The 19,533-nt window shown below is 39.3% G+C and overlaps 3 protein-coding genes across 6 annotated transcripts in view; 2 read left to right on the forward strand and 1 right to left on the reverse strand.

Annotated features, from left to right (window-relative positions):
• Positions 1 to 6,928, forward strand: LOC113169074 (carcinoembryonic antigen-related cell adhesion molecule 2-like). The gene is made up of 8 exons (XM_026370212.1): positions 1 to 361; positions 647 to 922; positions 1,095 to 1,343; positions 4,003 to 4,347; positions 4,535 to 4,634; positions 5,216 to 5,247; positions 5,353 to 5,405; positions 5,522 to 6,928. The coding sequence occupies exons 1-8, from the start codon at positions 1 to 3 to the stop codon at positions 5,654 to 5,656; spliced, it is 1,551 nt and encodes a 516-aa protein (XP_026225997.1). The 3' UTR covers positions 5,657 to 6,928.
• Positions 6,929 to 7,849: 921 nt separating this feature from the next.
• On the forward strand, positions 7,850 to 9,661 carry LOC113170678 (nectin-4-like). 3 transcript variants are annotated; one of them, XM_026372875.1, is made up of 6 exons: positions 7,850 to 8,144; positions 8,272 to 8,326; positions 8,437 to 8,784; positions 8,892 to 9,003; positions 9,309 to 9,343; positions 9,451 to 9,661. In XM_026372875.1, exons 2-6 carry the CDS (start codon positions 8,272 to 8,274, stop codon positions 9,471 to 9,473), a joined length of 573 nt encoding a protein of 190 aa, XP_026228660.1. In that variant the 5' UTR covers positions 7,850 to 8,144; the 3' UTR covers positions 9,474 to 9,661. The 3 variants fall into 3 exon arrangements, with proteins under 3 accessions (XP_026228660.1, XP_026228658.1, XP_026228659.1); XM_026372873.1 differs by having other exon boundaries at positions 7,850 to 8,073; XM_026372874.1 differs by having other exon boundaries at positions 7,850 to 8,073; positions 8,895 to 9,003.
• Positions 9,662 to 10,416: 755 nt separating this feature from the next.
• Positions 10,417 to 19,533, reverse strand: part of grik5 (glutamate receptor, ionotropic, kainate 5) — a 70,489-nt gene continuing 61,372 nt past the window's right edge. The window contains exons 18-20 of one of the 2 annotated variants that reach the window (XM_026373272.1): positions 17,525 to 17,653; positions 16,325 to 16,446; positions 10,417 to 15,052 (exon numbers count right to left, since the gene is read on the reverse strand). In XM_026373272.1, the coding sequence (XP_026229057.1) occupies positions 14,435 to 15,052; positions 16,325 to 16,446; positions 17,525 to 17,653 (869 nt within the window). In that variant the 3' untranslated portion in view covers positions 10,417 to 14,434. Of the gene's footprint in view, positions 15,053 to 16,279; positions 16,447 to 17,524; positions 17,654 to 19,533 lie in introns of both variants that reach the window. The other variant, XM_026373271.1, reaches the window with a different exon arrangement.

A 19,533-nucleotide genomic window follows, 5' to 3' on the forward strand; every position in this document is an offset into this window, starting at 1 on the left:
ATGGGTGCAGGTGACGGTATTTTGCCCCAAGGGCCCCTGAGTGGTGCTGTAGGAGGCACCGTGAAGTTCACCACCAGCCTCAGACCTACTCAGACTCCATTTCTTTCCGTCAGCTGGAGCTTCAAAGGGGTCAACATCATCACCTCCACCAGCGTCAACATCACTGATCCCGGACATGCTAACAGGATCACATTGGATCGAGCCACGGGGTCCCTGGAGCTCAGGAACCTGGTGCTGGAGGACAGCGGGGAGTACACCGTCACCATCATACCAGATGGAGGGTTACAGACAGACGGGAGGATCACACTGAATGTGTATGGTGGGTCTGCTGTCGTCTACCTAGTGATGTTAAACTACGTGGGTGGGTTCAGTGTTAAAACCCACGTAGTTTAACAGGTGCTCACATGAGCAAGAAAACTGAATTTGACTAAGAGACAGAGAGAAAAACAATGTGTGGCTTCACCTTCTTCTAGTCTCACTTCCTTTTATCAAGAGACTATCAAAATAAAAGTAAGCATGTACACATGTAAATAATTTATAATTCTTAACTCAGTGAATCATGTAAATTACTGGTTTGCTTATGAAATGTTTTTTTTTTTCTTTGCTGTTCTTTCACCTTATTACCACCTTTTATGTTATAAATTAGCACCGATAACAGGAGTCACCATCAGCAGCCCTGCAGCCGTCCTGATAGAAGATAAGAGCTCCACCAACCTCACCTGTGAGGCCTCTGGCTCCATCAGCTCCACAGTGTGGATGAAGGATGGCAAATCCCTCTATTCCAGCAACAGAGTTAGTTTCTCTGTGGACAACAGGGTAGTGTTCATACAACCTGTCCACAGCTCCGACCGCGGCACCTACCAGTGTCAAGCCAGCAACCCCGTCAGCACCATGACTGCGGCCTTTAATCTCACAGTCAACTGTGAGTACGGCTCACTGCAGCTCCCCAGTGGCTTAAAGGCCTATATCCAACATCTAGAAGATAATAAACTCTTACTGTAGAAAGAAGTGTTTTTAACATGTGAGTCTTTGAAAATTTGCATTTAGGTTTGACCCTTCTGGCTCTTATACAGTTTGTCTTTTCCTCTGTGCAGTCGGACCTCATAACGTTTCAATTATTGGACCTTCAGCAGCTCCTCTAGGCCAGAGAGTGACACTGCAGTGCACAGCAGAATCTGTTCCACCAGCAAACTTCAGCTGGATGTTCAACGGCAAAGAGACACCTGTTAATAATTCGGTGTACATCATAGAGATGCTGGGGGCAGAAAACACAGGAAATTACACCTGCCTGGCCAGAAACATGGTGACGACGCTGGAAAACTCCACAGTTCTGAATTTGAAAGGTAAAAAAAACTAGAAAGTGTCAATAACATTTATTTGTATTGAATATTGTGATCATTTAGTGAGTGTTGCATGCATTTTAAAGCCAGGTGACATTGTAATTGTTGTTCTCTTTACTCTTTAAAGCATCCGGCACTGCTCTCTGCTCAACGTTTTCAGCATTGCTGATCTGTGCAGTGACGCTAAGAGGTTCAATGTAAGATGAAGTGATAGGTGAGATCTGCATCTACTTGTTCAGATTTGACTTCCTCTTTTCTTTTTATTATCATATTTATTATATTTCCTTTATGTTTCTTCTCAGATTGCCTCCATTCCCAGATCATCAACCAGAATCTGCTTAACATGAAATTTTTGTGTAAACCAAGAGACTCTCACATTTGGAAAAACAGATATGAAGTAATATGTTGATTAGATACACCTGTGGAAATCTATATAAACATCAACATAATAATATTTTTGCTATTGTCACATTTATACGCATGTTTATGGCTTAATGCAGATCTCAGCACCAGCACCTTGAGTTTTCTAAATTTGTGCATGTAAGAAATAAAAGTATGTGTGTTCACAACTGGTTCAGCGAATGACTACAATTTCTTTTCTTGATTTCATACAGATAACAGATGCTTATTAGACACTGTACATACAGTGAGTTTAAACCTCTGTAAAGACACTGAACTGTGCTAGTTTCATGGTTCAAAACGTTTGCAGTGATCAGTGGTCATTTTGGACGCTTTTACTTCAAGTTATTAACAGTAGTTCAAGATGCAGAGCTGTGCCTGTTTCAGTTGTTATTCCTGTCTTGCCCTGTAGACCAGTAATTTAAATGCAGGCAACAAGCTGAGTTTGACCGACTGAAACAGGCAAGGCTTTGCATCCCTGACCTGATTACTCTGTTGAACACCTGGGGCTAATTTAGCCAAGGAGTCTGATTGGTGGAGATAATTATACCGAGACACAGCTTCCTTCAGGAGGCTTGACACAGGTCACTGGTGCAAGGCTTTAAATTAATGCAATGTTATGCTGCTTGCTCTTTTGTTTCATTAACACTGCTCTCTTCAAGCATCTCTACTATTACTGTCCAATGAGGTGAGCTGGACATTTTCACTGGTGGTGGTAAAATCTGTGTGCTGTTGCAGCAGCTTCTTGTTTTAGTCTTCAGACTGTGTCCTTTTGATATGCCAGTCATGTGCAGTGTGTCCATTCATCAGGCATCTCTAAGTATTTAGTATTTTTCCAGTGTTACAGAGTAACCTGACACCACATAGCTGAAGAGGATTCTCCACTACGCCTGATGCTGTAATTGTCTAAATGTGGGTGCACATGAACCATGATACGGCACTGTCTCATCTTAGAACTTCCTCAGTCACACAGGAAATTTGGTAATATAGTAAGAAAACCCAGAAAGGTTTAAAATCATGTGACAATGACTAAACGATAAAAATTCAAGCTAAAAAAAAAAAAAACTTAAAAAAAAAAAGACTTAAAAGTCAAAGTGGCTCAAACATCTGATGCACTAGAAGTTTAAACTGGAATGAATATAAAATTAGCATGTCATGCTTCATTTATATTGGTGGTAGAATACAGTATATGTTGATGATTTAATCATGCAGATAATGCTAAAAAAATATTTGCCATTTAAGTAAAAATGTAGTTTTCTCTTTTCTAAATAAAGACCAAGTCTTTGAATTTGTTTCTATGAATTTGTAGCTGTAAATTTCCTTTGCCTTTATTAATAGGAGCTTTTGTCTTCACGGCTCTAAATCCACTGATTATGTGCTGATTAAGAGCTGCTTCAGTAAACCCTTCAAACTCCACAGGTTCAAGGAAAAAGTCGTTTCCATTTAATTTCAATTACATCAGTCTTTGTGGAGGAGGTTTCCTCCAGTTGTACACATGAGGTCGCTGCTCTGGTGCTGGATGCTGCTGCAGGAGTGAACGAGCCGTGTGGTTCATGCAAACAAGACTTGACTCATAAGGGAAAAATAATAAGAGTTTGATTGTTGAAATGTTTCCTGTCGCAATCATGCGCATCCCCTCTTCTCTTCACCGGGTAAGACACTTGTTAACAGGTGTGTTTGTGCATTGAACAGTTTAAATGTTGGTGCGTCGATAATCTACAGAGAGACGGACGACGGCTGTGTTCCCCCGTTGTTTTTATCCAGAACCGTCTAATCCACCTTTTCTTCAAGCCGTGGTTTTGTAGCACGTCTCTCGTCTTTCATCACAGCTGGTGGTGATGACCTGTGTCAGACCATCTTCCCTTTTATGCAAATGTCTCCCCATGTTGACTAATAAACCACAAACTGGGCGGATCTGTCTCTGTACGTTTTACTAAAAGTTGGTTTGCAAGCTGACAAACCGAACTGGTAAAAGTTTCCAAAGCTGCCATGTGACACGAGTTGTTATTTTAACAGTGTGACTCTTTCTAATCGAATCCTCTTAAATTACTGGTGCGTCCATTTGGACGCGCAGCAGAGGTGATTGGATCGTAAGGTGTTTGTTGTTTTGGGCACCACCTGTAGATGAACAATGAATTTACTTCTCATACTTCTGGCGCTTGTTTACGTCGCGTTATTCCCAGGTAAGACACAATGTTTTAAACCTGGCTAAGACCTTACACATGATGATATTTCACAACTCCTCGTCTTCTCTTTGTTTCAGCAGTCCTGCAGGCTGTGCGTCTTAAAGTCTTACCTGAAGTGACTGGACACCGCGGGCTCGATGTCCTCCTGCCATGTGAATTAATTGAAGGAACAAAAGACAATATTACTCAGGTTCAGTGGGACTTCCAGCGAGCAAAGGAGGAGAATAAAACCATGATTATTGTTTTTAATACCCAGTTTGGATTAAATATTTCTGAATCTCCTCTGAAGGACAGATTGAATATGGAAAAACAATCATTGATGATTAGAGATGTGCAAATGAAAGATTCAGGGTTGTACACCTGCAGCATTTCTACTTTTCCCAGTGGTTCATTTCAAGAAAAAACCAAACTTATTGTTCAAGGTGAGTATGTATGAAGAGTCCAAGCAAAAAAAAAAAAAAAACTGAAGCTTAAGTTGAATTTAGTTTTTCCTGTTCAGTGTACAGTCTGATTTATAAAATCTGATGCTGATCTTTCTGTAAGTTTAAAATACTTCCACATGCTGCAGGAGACGTGCACAGTTGATCACGGTCATGTTTTGTCTTCCAGAGCAGAGGCCATTATCACCAGAGGTGATATCTACTGTGGTGATTGCTGTTGTGCTGCTGATGGCGATCCTGGCATCTCTAGCTTACTTCATCATCATCAGGTTTGTTTGACATTAAGATGTTGCAAATATACAAGAATGATTTGTACATTTAATGCTTATTAATAATAAATCTCACACCGAGTGGTCCCAGTATTTAGTGGGACATCAACATATCATTTTATGTTCAGCTTTCAGTTATTTAAATTTCTAGGTTGTCTGTGTTTAAGCTATTCTCTGCTCACTTTTACTGACATGTTTATCTCTAACTTGATCTAACTCTTAATTTTGTAAACATTTTATATTGACGATATTTGATATTTGTTGGTAGTAAATTTAGTCCACTAATAACGAGTATGCTTCTTATTACTCCATCCAGAATGTAACAGCCTTTCGTTGACTTTTAAATTGAGCAGGAAGATTTTATATAAAGATTTTCTGATGGAGCCTAAACAAGTTGTCGGCTCACTGGTTAGCAGTAAGTAAATTGGTGGGAAAAATGCTAAACTTTGGATTTGGACTTTAAAACAACACCCTGTGTTTAGTAAGATTTCATCATTTGCTGCAGCAGTTTTCAGTATTTGAATAAAACCAGATCAGATGATCACATGCAGAGAACCTAATCACATGTTTTCTATACTCAGACGTGGTTCTTCCATCAGACCTGTCGACATTGGTCAGTAAAAACTTCCTCTTTACTCTGACCTCTTTTAACATGCGCTTTAATCTTTATCTGTTTTTGTCAGTTTCAGTTCCCTTCAACAAATATTCTGTCTTTTAGATACTAGTGACCTGGTGATGGATGTGGCCAGACCATCTGTTGCAAGAAACGAGGTGAGCTCCAGTGTTGGATAAGTTTCAGATATTTTAATACTATTATAAGGAGAAAAAAAAAAAAAAAAAAGAACTGGGAAACTAATTCTGTTTTTGACACTCTAACCTACTCATAGGATGTGGTTTACTCTGATGTCAAGTTGAAAACATCCAGAGATGCTAAACCTCCATTGAGTCGCAAAGGCACAAAGACTGTGAATGATGACGTCACGTACGCCGAGGTGGTTGTTTTACATCGGCAGCCCCAGTGAGAGCCAATCAACCTTCATTACATGTCCTTCAGCTGTGATGCTAACAAGGCTAACAGATCTACACATTGACATGGTGCCATTTCAGTTTGTCAGTGGTTTTCAGTACCGCCAGGAGGATTGGTACCAATAGAAACCAACATGGTGAGCGGTTCTTGCACATAAGCATGTGAAAGGTAATCTCTGTGGTGTGCAATGGAAAAACACTTGCACAGTGACTGCAGGAGATGAGTCATGACAGTTTCACATAGCTCTACACGGCTCTCTCCATGCATGTGAGCATAACTGTTATTCTATCCTTCAGGAGATTTCCTGTATCAATTAATGGCAAAACACTGGCTTTCTACTTTTGACTTGACTTATAAATTAAAGCCTTAAGACTAAACCACCACCACCACCACCACAGACATGCAATGTTTTAAACAAATGAGTACAAAGTGCCCCACAGAGTTCCTCGTTTGTCAACCATTAAGAGGAAGATGGAAAGAAGTGAAGAGTAAAATGTAACAGAAATACACTTTAATCTATACTGGAATAATTATTTATGGCACTCGTTTAATTCAAAAGGAGTGGAATAACGTAAAAAATAATTTTAAATGTTTGAGGCAGTTTTCAAGTCAGATAGTGGCGACTTTTGTTTGGTTTTCATAGATTGAACAGTGTAGTTACTTTGAAAGTTAATTTTTATTACTAATAATTTAGTTGCTTAATTTTTTTTGTTTTCATTGTCCACATTAAGTACCATGTAACTAAACTGAGCAATGTGGAGACATAATAGTGTATCTGCACTAAAAGGTCTCTTGGTGATTAAATTTAACTAAATTTCAGGAAATGCTGATTTTTAAATTTAACTAAATTTTATTTATACATGTTTGTTTTTTTATTTTGACTCAGGAAGCTGGTTGTCTAATGAAATTCTGACTTGTTTTTCCCTAATTCTGCTCATTTCCTCATTGTACACTCAAACATCGTGACTCACTGTCACATTGTTTGCAAAGTAGCTGTAATGATGCATATCTTTACTGAAAATTGCAAACGGGCACAATCTCTTACCTGCTGTTTGAAAATCAGCATTTCCTGAAAGTGCTAATGGGTGTGAAATCTCTTGATACTTTCATTCACACTCTGTAGTGTTAGGATGTATGTTAACATAATCCGTTTTGCTGTGTAAAATGTTTCTATTTAATTGTCAGCTTGTTTAATAATGTATTTAATGAGTGATTAAATGCATATTGATTAGTATCAGTGTAATGCTTATCAGATATTTTAATGGTGTAGACAAAATGGTCTTTTTTTTTTTTATTTTTTTTTGGTTACTTGTTATAGTTAAAGTTTAGCATTTTTATATCAAATGTGGCATCTTTCTCAGGAAGAGTTGTCGTAACAGGAAATGAGATAAGAATAACAAATGTTTTGAGAGCATGCACATGTACTGAGACTCTTTCCAGTATATCATACCTCTGACAAATACAGAAAGAAATGCATAAAAAATTAAATTCTTTAAGTGAATTTACAATGGGTTAACTGAAATTAAGTTATTTGTTGCACAATTTTTGGACACTGCAGCAGCTCAATTTCACATCCTCATTTGCCTCATATAAGCTTTTAAATATTTACTTTTTTGTACCATATTAATGTTTGATGCACCGTGAATGTGTGCACACGCCAGTATATGTGTGGGTGTGCAGGTGTGAGAGTTAGATTACTATAGATTGCTATTTGTATATAATGAGAAGTAGAAGTAATGGTAATACTTCTGCTTCCCGCTGAAATGTCTGTTTGCACCTTAAGTAAAAGAACATTAAGACTAAAAGTTTACAGTACATTTATCTTTAGCTTCTTCCCTCTGTGTTGATCCTGGTTGTAGTGCACTAAATTGTGGTGAATTGATTTCTTGTTTCAGGAGTCTACATGAAGGCTAAATGAAATTAATTCACATCCATAATAAGAGAAAGATGAGCTGAACACCTTTTTAAAAAAAAAAAAAAATAAAAAAAAAAAATTAGAAATGAGGAATGGTCAGGTGTCCTGAGAGCATCAGGCTGTTTTCATGAGAAGTTATTTTACAGATTAACAAATTTTGTGGTCAAATGTTAAAAATGTCTAACGGTCTGCTGCCACTCTGCAGTAGTTCAGTCGTCATTCAGTGTTGGAAGAGTTTTGTTCTGTATTATCGTTTTTCAACCACATGAAGTCACTGTTCTGCTGGAGGTCACAGCATTACTGGAGGAAAGGAGGAACAAACCATACGAGCAATCACGCTGACTTCATTTCAAGGAGCAGAAAAACTATAGACTCAATAGAAAACAAATTCTCCAGTAAAACTAATATAAAGAACCAGGTGTTTTGTCCATTTACACTTGATGAAAGGTAAAAAGTTGGTGTTTGGTCACAAGTTTGAACCTCGGTGGACGATACAGGTAAAAGGGTTTGGACTACATCTGGTCAGGTTCAACTTACCTGACTTAACCTGAAGGACTTCACGTATACTGTACGATGATTGTTAAACTTATTTGAAGCTTAAAACATGCAGCTAGTTGCTATTTTAAATGAGTATGACTCACCTTTTGAGCAGCATGAGCACAGGGATGTTTGTTTTGTTTTTTTGTTCTCTCCAGATGTGGACGATGAAAACCTGTTTCCTGACACTGATGATTTACTTCACGCCACCAGGTACGCAAGTCTAATTTTTAAAAGCAGTGGAAGAAACACATCTAAATATTTATATTTTAAGATTATATAGATTTTTTTATTTATTTATTTATTTATTTTTTTTTTTGTAGTTATGGATGCTCAACAAGTCAAAGTCTTAACTGAAGTGACTGGATACGTTGGGCGTGATGTCATCCTGCCATGTGAATTCATCCAAGGACCAAAAGAGGACCATGTTATTCAGGTTTTTTGGGGTCTCCTGCAACCAGAAGGAAAGAACATTCTCCTCATTGTGTCTGATCTCCAACATGGACAAACTGTTTCTGAATCGCCTCTAAAGAACCGAGTGGCACTTAAAGAACAATCACTGATAATTAGAGATGTGGAAATCACAGATGCAGGGTTGTACACCTGCAGCATTACCACCTTTCCCGGTGGTATATTTGATGGAAAAACCAAACTTTTTGTTGAAGTTCACAGTGAGTATAAGAAAAAAAAAAAAAAAAAACAAAAAAACAATGATGTAAACCAATTATATCAAACTTTCCTTAAAAGCCCTCATTTCATAATTGTTTCTTTTACTCAGAAGAGATGTCAACATCACAGAAGATGTTACCAAACATGACCGTTTTTGGAGTATTTGTGCTGATAGCAGTGACGATGGCAGTCGCAACTCGGATTATCACCTTCAGGATAAGGTTTGTATGTCTCTATATGGGGTGTTAATGACGAGTGGATGAGCTGTCATGAGAGGTTTTCTTAGTAGATCAGCATTAATCCGTCGTTTAGTTGATGTATATAGTCAGAGCCGTAATGATGCCTTTGTCAGAACACCACTTTAGTCTAGACAAAAATATAATATCTCCCTACAAACTTCAGTGTTACTCAGTAGCTACTCATTAATGATTAATTAGCTGATTGTTTCTGATTTGTTCCTCTCTACTTTCTTTTTCATGTACAGTATTGTAAAGTGTCACCAATAACACTGTATTCTTTTATTTAGAGGTGAGGCTTCAGTCGGGTACCGGGTCTGCACAGGTGCGTAAAACCTCACTACTTCCTCTTTGTTTTTTTCTGAACAACACCACATTTATTTCTTTTAATGTGTATTTCACTTCCCCTTACTAAGTTTGACTGTCTTTCAGACACAGGTGGTTCTGTGATGTGACTGTGAACGAGAAGATGTGACCTGAGGGTTATTAGTACTTTTAGTAATCTGTAGTATTCTTTTTTGTTTTTGTTGTTAAAAAAGAAACTGTAAAGAAATCTGCTGTACGTAAGCTGCATTAACTCTTGTTGGTGTCATTTAGTAAAATCACATTTTTGACATCTACATATCATAGATCATATCATATAAATGAGCTATTTAAATTCTACACTTGTCATGCGCTTTTTTTTTTTTTCTGAACTAAACTGACATTGCAGTGTTTGGCAGTGCGTCTTAAGACACGTCTGTCAGTCACTGTCCAGCTTTATTTGGGACTGCAGGCTTTGTGAATTAGGCTGATATTGTTAAGGTGTATTTTAAATTAAAGTATTTTAAAGCTGCTTGAAACCACCAATTTCATACCATGATTCTGTAGTGTGTGTGTTTCAGTACATTGCTCACAGTGTCTGATCTGTTTAATGGAGTCAAGCTAGCGGTAGCTAGAAATCCACCTAGGGCTTCAAGTACTGATGCTGTGTCAAAACCATAAATCCAAGGTCAACCCCTGCGGCGTCTTACAGATATATACATCAGTACAGGACACACAGGGTGTGACTTTTTAAATATCTCCTTACTGCCAAAATAAGATCAATTCTGGTACTGTGTACCATAGCTTTAAATTTAGTAGTTTACATTTTATTACAGTCAACATTTGAGTCACTCGTGTTACTTGGCAGCAGACAGACGTGACCGTGCAGTTGTTTGCTTTAAAAACAGAACAGCTATAAAGAGAAGTTAAAAATATAGTGATAGAAAATGAAATCTAACTAGTAACTAGATATATTTTTTCTGCAGCAGCACTATTGGTACTTGTACTTCTACAGTAGCCAGAAATGAGAAGACGCATAATTCTTTAACCTTCCACTTGAAAAGCAAAGAAACACGTCACTGTGGGACTGTTTGAATATTTTTATTCCAAAAGAAGTTTGTGTGTCTATAGGTCTGAACAACAGGGCGATCTCTCTGAAGAACATCATCGCACTTTCATCCCAGCACCTCCTACCCCCCACCCGTCACCCACAAGCACACTGTAGAACCGCTTGCTCTTCAATAGGAATAATAACAATTTAATCATAATATTCATTGTCAGTTTTAATAATCCATTTAGCACTAGTATAGAAATATGAAAAAATACCAAAGAAAAGAACATAAAAATAAACAAAGTTTTGTTTTGCAGAGTGACCGCTGAGACACACCGCTTAAGTTTTGTGACCCTCCCTTCCCCCTGATGTTCCTTCTAGCAATACTTAGGCTTTTTAGGATTTAGGATTTCCTCTCCACAGTAATGCTTTGCGGCTAATAAATGCTTTCAGCTGATGGTTTAAAGCTGGTGCACCACACAATAGCTTTGTGGTGCTGTCACGTACCAAGTTGTGAATCTGTATACAGAAGACAAGGAAAAGAGGACAAAATTGAAAAAAGCAAACGGAACAAACAGTGGGGTTCACAGTCTTTAGACAACAAGGGAGATCAGAAATGAACATGATGTGGTTGAATGTGTTTTTGTTGGAGTGTGTGTACTGTGATTATTTGAGGAAATAGTTCAGCTTGTGTTGTCAGCATTTTGGACACAAAGGCAGAAGTAAACAGAGACAAAGAGACGCATCAAACGCAGGCCTGTTTCTGCTGATGGCAATCAAACGGAGAAACAGGAGAATATATACGACAATGTTATTGTTCATTATCTGGAACACCACAGTGATAAATCACAGTAAAATGCATAATTCTATACAGCAATGCCTGCATTTTCCCAAGGGGCTTGTAAAGGAGTAAACTGGTGGGTTTGCATGTTCCCTCATGCACTTTACATTACTGATGATTATGGATCAATGGGAAACCAGTGAGGGATGATGTTCATGCTGCTGCACTAGTGGGTCGTGCAGTTTCATGAAATCTGAGGTGATAGCATCAAGCTCCTCTGTTACACGGTGGAAAAAAAGCAGCTGGTAACGCTAAACTAAAAATGGAAGAGACCCTCAGAACAAATGGGAAAATTGTAATTCAAATGAGGGGCAAGTGAAGGTTAAATGAGGAAAAACACTACCTGATATGTTCAGAAAGACAGGAAACACTGACCTTTAGAGAACTGAGACTCAGCTGCTGCATAGAATTACATTCATAAGCTCTGCTGTCAGGAAGTCAAACCGTGAAAAGAAGTGAACAGGATAAAGGGAATTTGGTAATATGTTGCATTAAAAACGTTTCACCAGCCAACTCTTAAATCTTGTATGTCAGTGTTTCTTTGAACAGACAAAAACCAGAAAATACCAGAAAACCAAAATACACGTCAGTGAGAAGTAAATAATTCAGCAGGAAATATTATTGACTGGATAAAAGATTTGCTTAATGACAAACTGAGTCGGTGACCTGCTGAAAAAGTATATATCACCGTGGGACGGCTACAGTATGTTTGTGTACTGAAGGTCATACTGTTACTAATAAAATACTAAAATAAATTGTTATTGCTTGTTTTTGCAGGGACTTCTAGAGGATTACCCATGAACTAAAGGGGATTCACCAGAGGTGGTAAGTAACTAAGTACATTAACTAATTTATACTTTATTATATTTCCATTATATTACTTTTACTCCACTGCTTACATTAGTTTTACTACTTACGTTTGTTAGTAGTAGTTGTAGAGTATTTATTGTGGATTGTACCTGTAGGTACATAAAGTGCTAAAATCAGCTCTTTACCTTTACCTCTTTACCAGCTGCTGTTTTTGTTTCATGAAAAGTCTCCAGATTAGATTCTTTTCCTTTTTTTATTGAGTACTAATTGAGTATGTTTTATTCCATAATTTCCACATTCCAGATATTTGGCATAGACTTACGTAAACTCAGTATTTTGCTGTTATGCCTATAACATAAAGCCAATCTGCTGTGTTACTTGAGGTTGTAAACATTATTAATAGGCAAGCACTTAATTCATTTGTGTAAATAAGGTGACTGCTCTCCTAACAAATAGCTCACTTGGCAATGCTGCAGCCTAGTGATCTCAATTTTATTTTTTGGTAACATAAAGAACCTAACTGGCAATATTTCTATTATAACCAGTCCCATTAAAAGGCCAAAATAACATTTGTCCAACCCTCAATAGCCAAGCCTGTGTGTAGCAGTCCATTTGTTTCCCCTAAAACAATTAAGCATTGTAGTTTTTAGCTTAAACTAGAGTCAGAAGTGTAGATGAATCTGCTAGAGAACAATTTTGGCTGCAAAAAGATGTGTGTTGGATTGACTAAAAACAAAATACAGTGTTCACAGTATGAGGCTTTGGCTACTTATTAGACAGATTAACTCATTGTTTGTTTGTTCTTTTGTGGGATTTGCTCACAGCAAGACTAAATTGGAATAACAGTCTCTTTTAGTATTCACTGTGATGGATCAGAGATTGAATATCTCTTTTTGATCTTAGTTTGCTTTTATCAACAGCTGTAATATGAAGTGCATGCTAAAGTTAAAGGGCTGAAACACGCAAATCCACCAGTGTATTCCTTTAGCTTTAGCTAGATCAGTTTTAGTTTCACAGGACAGTAGAGCTGTAACATTAACATTAATTTAGATAGACGGCTGTCAGAGTTAAAAACATTTCTTCTAAATCTATTTATCAGCATGTTTTTCTGTGTTCAACTCCTTCCTGAATGAATCCCCGGCCACCGAGGGGAGTAATTAAACGATCAAAAGCTTGAGACAGTATTGACAAGGCTGTGTTGAGTCTATCACTCTGGCAGGAGCCTCTGCTGTGGTTGGCCAAGTCTGTCTGTTTAGCAGAGAGAAGCTAAGAAGCTGCAGCTACAGCCTGCTGGCGCATTAACAAGCCCCTTAGAAGATGCCCAGAATTAACAGATCAGGACAGATCTAATAATGGAAAATGTTCAGTTAAGGAGTTCTCATTCAAATTCTGTAGTGTCCTTTTCACTCTCTGACTCTCTCTTTCTCCCACCCCCCTCAGTTCTCCTCTCTTTTCTCTCTGGCTCTGGCTCACACGGCCGCTCTCTAGCTCTTATACGCTGTGTGAACAGGGTTGAAAAAGAAGTAAAGGCTTGGCAAGCGTTGCCCAGGATAACGAGAGACATTAATTTCACATTTCAAAGCCTCTTGCTCTCTCTGTCTCGCCTCATTTTGTGGCTGTCTGATTATCTAACATTAGTAGAAGGGTGTGGTTGCTGGGTACATGGTTTTCCTCACTGTGAGTAGGTACAGACAGATTCACAGGAAGCACACATTTTTATACACAGACGCACAGTGTAAAGAAATGCAGACCAGCGGTTTCCTCCACCTTCCCTGGTACCATCTAAAAAGCAGCTATAGGGCACAGGGAGGGACACAAAACTCTTAAACAAATAGCCGTAGTCAAATTTCTTAGTATGCTATAATCCACCATATTGTCACATGTAGTCTGTATTTAACTCTCACTTAGAACAATGGTAACAAAACAAAGACAGCAAAAAAAAAAAAAAAAACAACAGGAAATAATTCTCTGGAAGTCTTTTAGTTTCTGTTTTAAATCGCATACAGATACAGTATGTCCTTCAGCAAGGCTGCATTTGACTAGAGGGGTGGTTAACTTCCAGGAAAATGTCTGTGGAAGGAAACCAGCACCCTCAAAGCTAAAGGGTGAAGTAAGAGGGGAGTAGGGAGAGAATAGGGGAGCTAATGGGAACCATCATCTGGTCGTGTGCATTTCCGCTCAGATTTGTTCAAACTGAACTCTTAGAGAAGCCTGTAGCCTCCTCTGTATCCACAGGCTTCAACTGCAGACAATGGGTTACGTTTTTTCCCAGTTTATTGTCCTTTTAAAGGTCATCTCAGCATCTCACCGTCTTTTGTTATCCGATTAATTTCACCTGTGGAACGAAGCAGTGTTTCTCTCACAGCAAAAACGCCCCTCAATCACTGCAGACTCTTCACTGCGCACTGGTCTCAGTCCTGGTCCCCCATTTGGTCTGTAGTGTTGCTGCTCTGTGGAGGTGGAATGGGCCTGGGTGTGTGAGGTGGGGGACTATGATGTAGCCGCCTTGGGCTAGGTCCCCCTCCGCCCTCACTGTCTGTGTTGGATGAGGATGGTGGTGGTGGCGGGGGTAGGCGAGGCAGGGGTGCGGATGATGGTGGTGGTATTCTTGTTGATGTTGATCCTATACTGCTGCCTGATCTCAGGCTCTGGATCCTTCGGCACTCCTGGCAGATCCTCACGTGGGTGCAGCTGCGGGCAGGCAGCATTACAGGGGTGGGGGCTGGTGGGGGAGGGGTAGTGTTTGCTCCCAGTGGATCATCTAGGATCCGCTGTGGTCCAGGGCCCAGATCTGAAGGCCCTGTGCCTCCTGCTCCACCTGTCAGGGGTCCAGCTCCGCTGTAGAGCTTGCCGTTGCTGAGGCGCATCTCCCGGACAAGGCGCAGGGGCCGAGGGGCCCCCAGGGCTATGCGTGTGGGATGTCGCAGGGCTACTGAACTGCTGAGGGGCCTACGGCGCCGCATACGAGAGCTCTTCTTACAGGAGACGGCGTTTCGGAACTCGGTGATCATCTCCTGACAGACAGACACCTAGAGGAGAACGGGAAGGAGGGCAGGACAGGAGGGACGGAGAAGGGGAGGAGCCAAAGGTAGGAGGGGTGCCACAGACACAAAGTAGGCAGGCAGCAGAACAAGACAGTGGTAAGCAGTACATAAATAGGAGAGCAGAGGAAAAACAAGGAAATTTCAAAGGAAAAGCAAAATAATAAGGTTGGAACAATGCAGAAAGTACAAATACAGTAAGGCGTGGTAAACGAAAAAGTCACAGGAGAAGCAAAGGCACAAAGATCAACAAATGGAGGGATGGTTTGAAAAAGGATATGAGGAGGTGACAGGGTAGGACGTGGAGATGAACAGAAATGGGAGAATATTCAAGGAGCAGAGAGAGTTATTACAATTCAAACACACAAAACACCAAAATGTTTAGTTTATGGGCACTTCATTATGGCACTATGAACAGACAGGCAGGCCTGCACACTCAGGTGCACATGTATGAAGGCACACTCGCGCATACAGGAACTTCACACACCCACACCGATAAATCTTTCTAGTCATTCCAATACCACAACTACTGCAGTTTGCACGCATGACAAACGAAATGCATCAACGTGTCCACTACAAACGACATTCTCATTGAAATCAAAATAAAATAAAAAGTGCTCACATAAACAGAAACAGTACTCGTTATCTGAGAACAGACACTGATGGCCGAATGACAGGAGGCGTGTGTGTGTTTGAAAAACAGACAGAGAGAGAGACGCACAGTGAAATGGGCGGGAAGTAATCCAAGAATGGAAACGAAGAATACCAGTGTACATGTGAGGCATGTAAAAGAAGATACATCATGACATTTAATGCCAGGGAAAAAGATCACACTACTTCTTTATGCAAGCAAATATTGGCATTTTTCAATATTGCTTATCCGTACAGTCAAGTTTAGCTCACAAACACTTACTGCCATACTGTTAAACACCAAACACTAAAGGGGCACAACAGGCAGGACATGCAATATAAAATCAAATTCTCTGTTCCTTTGTAGTATAATATTTGGACATTAGAGCACATCAGAGCTGCATATTTCAACATTCCTTTCATCTCACATGCACGTATCACACTGATCCTATAATGTGCACATAAACAGTCACAAATGGAGTCAAAAGCTGAAAAATAACTCGACCCATACTCGCACACAAACACAAACACATACACACAAAACAACATAATTAAAAGGGTTGGCGGGATGCCATGGGAACCTACTGGGGTGTGTCTGTGGGGTCGGCGAGGGCAGGTATGTGGGCATACCTCATCTGTCTCTGCCGAGCGGCGCGTCGACCACACAAACTCCATAATGGCCACAAACACGGCAATGATGAGGCCACAGATCAGCACCACAAAGATGCCCCCAATGTTCTCCATGCCCAGACCTGAGAATGGGTCACAGGTTTCAAAGATTAGTGCAGACATGCAGAAACACACCATCTCTGGCACTGGATTTATTAAAAGAAAAATGTACAAGTCATGGGACTGTGAAAAAAATAAATATAACAACTGTATTTATTATGTTTTTTGTGATTCTGCTTGATATTTTGTATTATTGCCATTCATTTAAATTGGACCTACACCTACAATTCACAGTTGGCAAGCCTGGCTCAATTCAAGAGTAGCACCATCAGCCTACCAACACAAAATTAATACTTTTTGTGTGTATTTAATCTTTACAAAAAACACAACCAATTTACACTTTGATTTTGCACAGATTAAACAAACTGAGCTTTAAGGTGCTGAGAGCAAGATTTCATGAGCAATACTGCTCTCGCCTGTTTCCTGTTGCTGTGCTAAGCTAAGTTAGCCAGCTGTGGCTTAATATCTAATGTACTGCACAGACAAAAGTTTCTTCATGTCTGTCATCAATAAATAATAACTATTTCTTAGTAAAGTGATGTATTTTCTAACATCCGGTAACAACAAGTTGAGTTCAGATTGCCTGCTCATGTTGCATTATGAGAAATGTGGGATCCAGGACTGGAACGTGGCCTCTGAAGCTGTCTGGTCTTTACAAAAATCTGTTTTTCACAATTTTTAATTTAAAAGTGTTATATTAAATTACTGGAGAGTCTTTTCGATTACAAAAAAAGATCATACATACATACAACACATTAAGGATCGAGCTCAGCGATGATGAAAGGTCAAGGAAGGATTTAATTCTCTACTATCTAAATCAGTAGGCATTTTCCTTGTTTCTGTCATTTAAACAGGCACAGATTTGTAACTCGCACATGTACATTTAACACGGGCAAAAAGAGACACTCTAATAAAATTCCTATTACATACCACTTGAGACAAACAGGAGACATTTGGGAAAGTAGATTGTGTTAAGCGCCCTTCATAGGGACATTAAGTTAGGCATTAGCCATTAGCTGGACTGTAGCAGAGTGAGGAAACCATTACTGGGGACATTAGAGAGAAGGAGGAAGAGGAGACAAACAGCTGTGATCGACTGACCCTTGGCACGGTGGTCTTCCTCTTTGGGACACTGGCCCCCTTCCCACCACCTCCTCTTCAATATCTCCAGCCTGTTATTTTCCTGCAGCTGGAGGATGGCCAGAGTGATCTCATCTCTAAACGGAGACCCTGGAGAATGACAGGAAATCAGGATAAGAGCAAGCAGAGCACGATGGAAAAGGTACGGTATAAGAGCCCAGACAAGAGAGAGGGGTTTATATCAGAGCAGGAGCACAACATGAAACGAGGGAAGTGGAAAAAAAAAAAAAGATGGAAGAACTGCGGTCGCTGCTTCAAGATGGGGTGATCTCATGGTGAGACTAAAGAGAGGATTAGTGAGAGATAAAGAGTGAGATTACTACCAGACGAAGCCAGTGGTACAGCTGCTGGTTAGACTGCATACAAAGCACGGTCTAAACTAGCTACAGTAGAATGAGAAAGGGTTTAAAGGATTTTTTCACCAGTTTTCTCAGTTATGCTAATGTAACATTAATGGGAATGGTTTTCAGTGGATCTCTTTACTGCAGCAAAACAACCCCTAAGAAGAGTGTTGACAGTGTGTTATGTGAATTATCAAGATTAACAGGATACTTTTTCTCAAAACACACATTGCTTCTGAAAAGTGTTTATGTTTTATTAAAAATTAAATCATGAAAATTAAATTCAGACTGTAGATCACCCCTGTAATCATCTGAGAGGCGTGATTAATTAATGATCTTTGTTTTTCTGTTTTTTTTTTTTTACTTGTTGCAGTATTGACCCTGAACCTCTAGCTCTATCAGAATCTACTGCGCTCTTAGTGAACTTCATTATGCACAGCTGAACTTCTGCTTTCTTAAATTAAACAAACATGCTGAGAAATTTGTTTTCATGGAGCTGTATAGTAGAAGAATCCATAACTAAGAGATTATTTGTTCATCTTGGCATAAACTTTGCTCGGCCTTGCCTCCCTGTTCCCAAGTCAGCTTTTCAAGTAGTAAGTGAGAGAAAAAGCTTTTTTGTAATTTTGGTGAACTGACCTTTTAGGAATATACAGTATAAATGTCTTTTCTTTTACCATCTTCCTCCTCTCTGTGTCTGCTCCTCATGCAGTACAGTAGCTAGGTTTTATCTTTCTCTGCACCTTTCATCAATGTGATTCAGTGACACCACCTCTAGCTGCTAAAAAAGGAGCTTCAGAGGAGCCTGTGTGTCTGTGTGTGTCTGTGTGTGTCTGTGTGTGGAAAAGCAATTAACTGCACGTTCATTACTTCCACTTAAAATATGTACTAATCCCATAGATAAAAAATAATTCAACGACGTACAAGACATTTTCAGATGTAATCTCTCCCAAATCAGTACAACTACATGTGTCTTTTTAGCATAATTGATCTCATGCAGGTGTTCCTGCCTCTTCCAAGGCGAGTTAATAAGGTTTCGTTCATTTTGTTGATGAGGTTTTGACGTTTTAGATCCAGGATAAGGCTTCATGATCGATGCTGATCGATGCTGAACGATGCTGAACCGTCCTGAACGTATGTGTATTCTAACTGTTCAACAGATCACCAGGGTTATACATGATCTACTCCACTTTCAACTGTAAATAGCTCACAGACTAATAATTGTGTCCTTGACTATTTTACAATAGTAAGAATCTCTCTCTCCTCTGGAGTAATTCAACTCACAGAAATACAGAAAGTCTGTTAACATTAGGTTTATGGTACCATGTATACAGCACGTTTGCTGCAGTAAATCTGTTATATTTTTAATACCCGACACTGCACTTGAACTGAACATTTTCTGTCTGGTTTGACTGTTTTTTTCTACTTCTACAATAACAAAAGTCCAATTACATTTGTAAGCAAGCAGTGTTATACAGTAGTACACAGAGTTTGCTCGTATTTAGGTACTACAGTATATCTTTAATAAAACTTCAGATGTTTTTCAATATTTTCTTCTTGTGATTGTTTTTCTTGTAAAATACTGTGTACTTCTTGTTTTCTGTGACAGAAGACAAACACAACATCAGT

This window comes from Anabas testudineus, chromosome 16 (assembly GCF_900324465.2).
Source record: "Anabas testudineus chromosome 16, fAnaTes1.2, whole genome shotgun sequence".
Classification (NCBI taxonomy): domain Eukaryota; kingdom Metazoa; phylum Chordata; class Actinopteri; order Anabantiformes; family Anabantidae; genus Anabas; species Anabas testudineus.

Bases quoted from the DNA above. Each gene is read 5' to 3' on its own strand.
- LOC113170678 (XM_026372873.1), top strand. From the start codon at position 8,017: ATGAAAGGTAAAAAGTTGGTGTTTGGTCACAAGTTTGAACCTCGGTGG. The intron at 8,074-8,271 runs GTAAAAGGGTTT...TGTTCTCTCCAG, and splicing joins AACCTCGGTGGACGATACAG to ATGTGGACGATGAAAACCTG. The intron at 9,004-9,308 runs GTTTGTATGTCT...TCTTTTATTTAG, and splicing joins ATTATCACCTTCAGGATAAG to AGGTGAGGCTTCAGTCGGGT.
- LOC113169074 (XM_026370212.1), top strand. From the start codon at position 1: ATGGGTGCAGGTGACGGTATTTTGCCCCAAGGGCCCCTGAGTGGTGCT. The intron at 923-1,094 runs GTGAGTACGGCT...TCCTCTGTGCAG, and splicing joins CTTTAATCTCACAGTCAACT to TCGGACCTCATAACGTTTCA. The intron at 5,406-5,521 runs GTGAGCTCCAGT...ACCTACTCATAG, and splicing joins CATCTGTTGCAAGAAACGAG to GATGTGGTTTACTCTGATGT.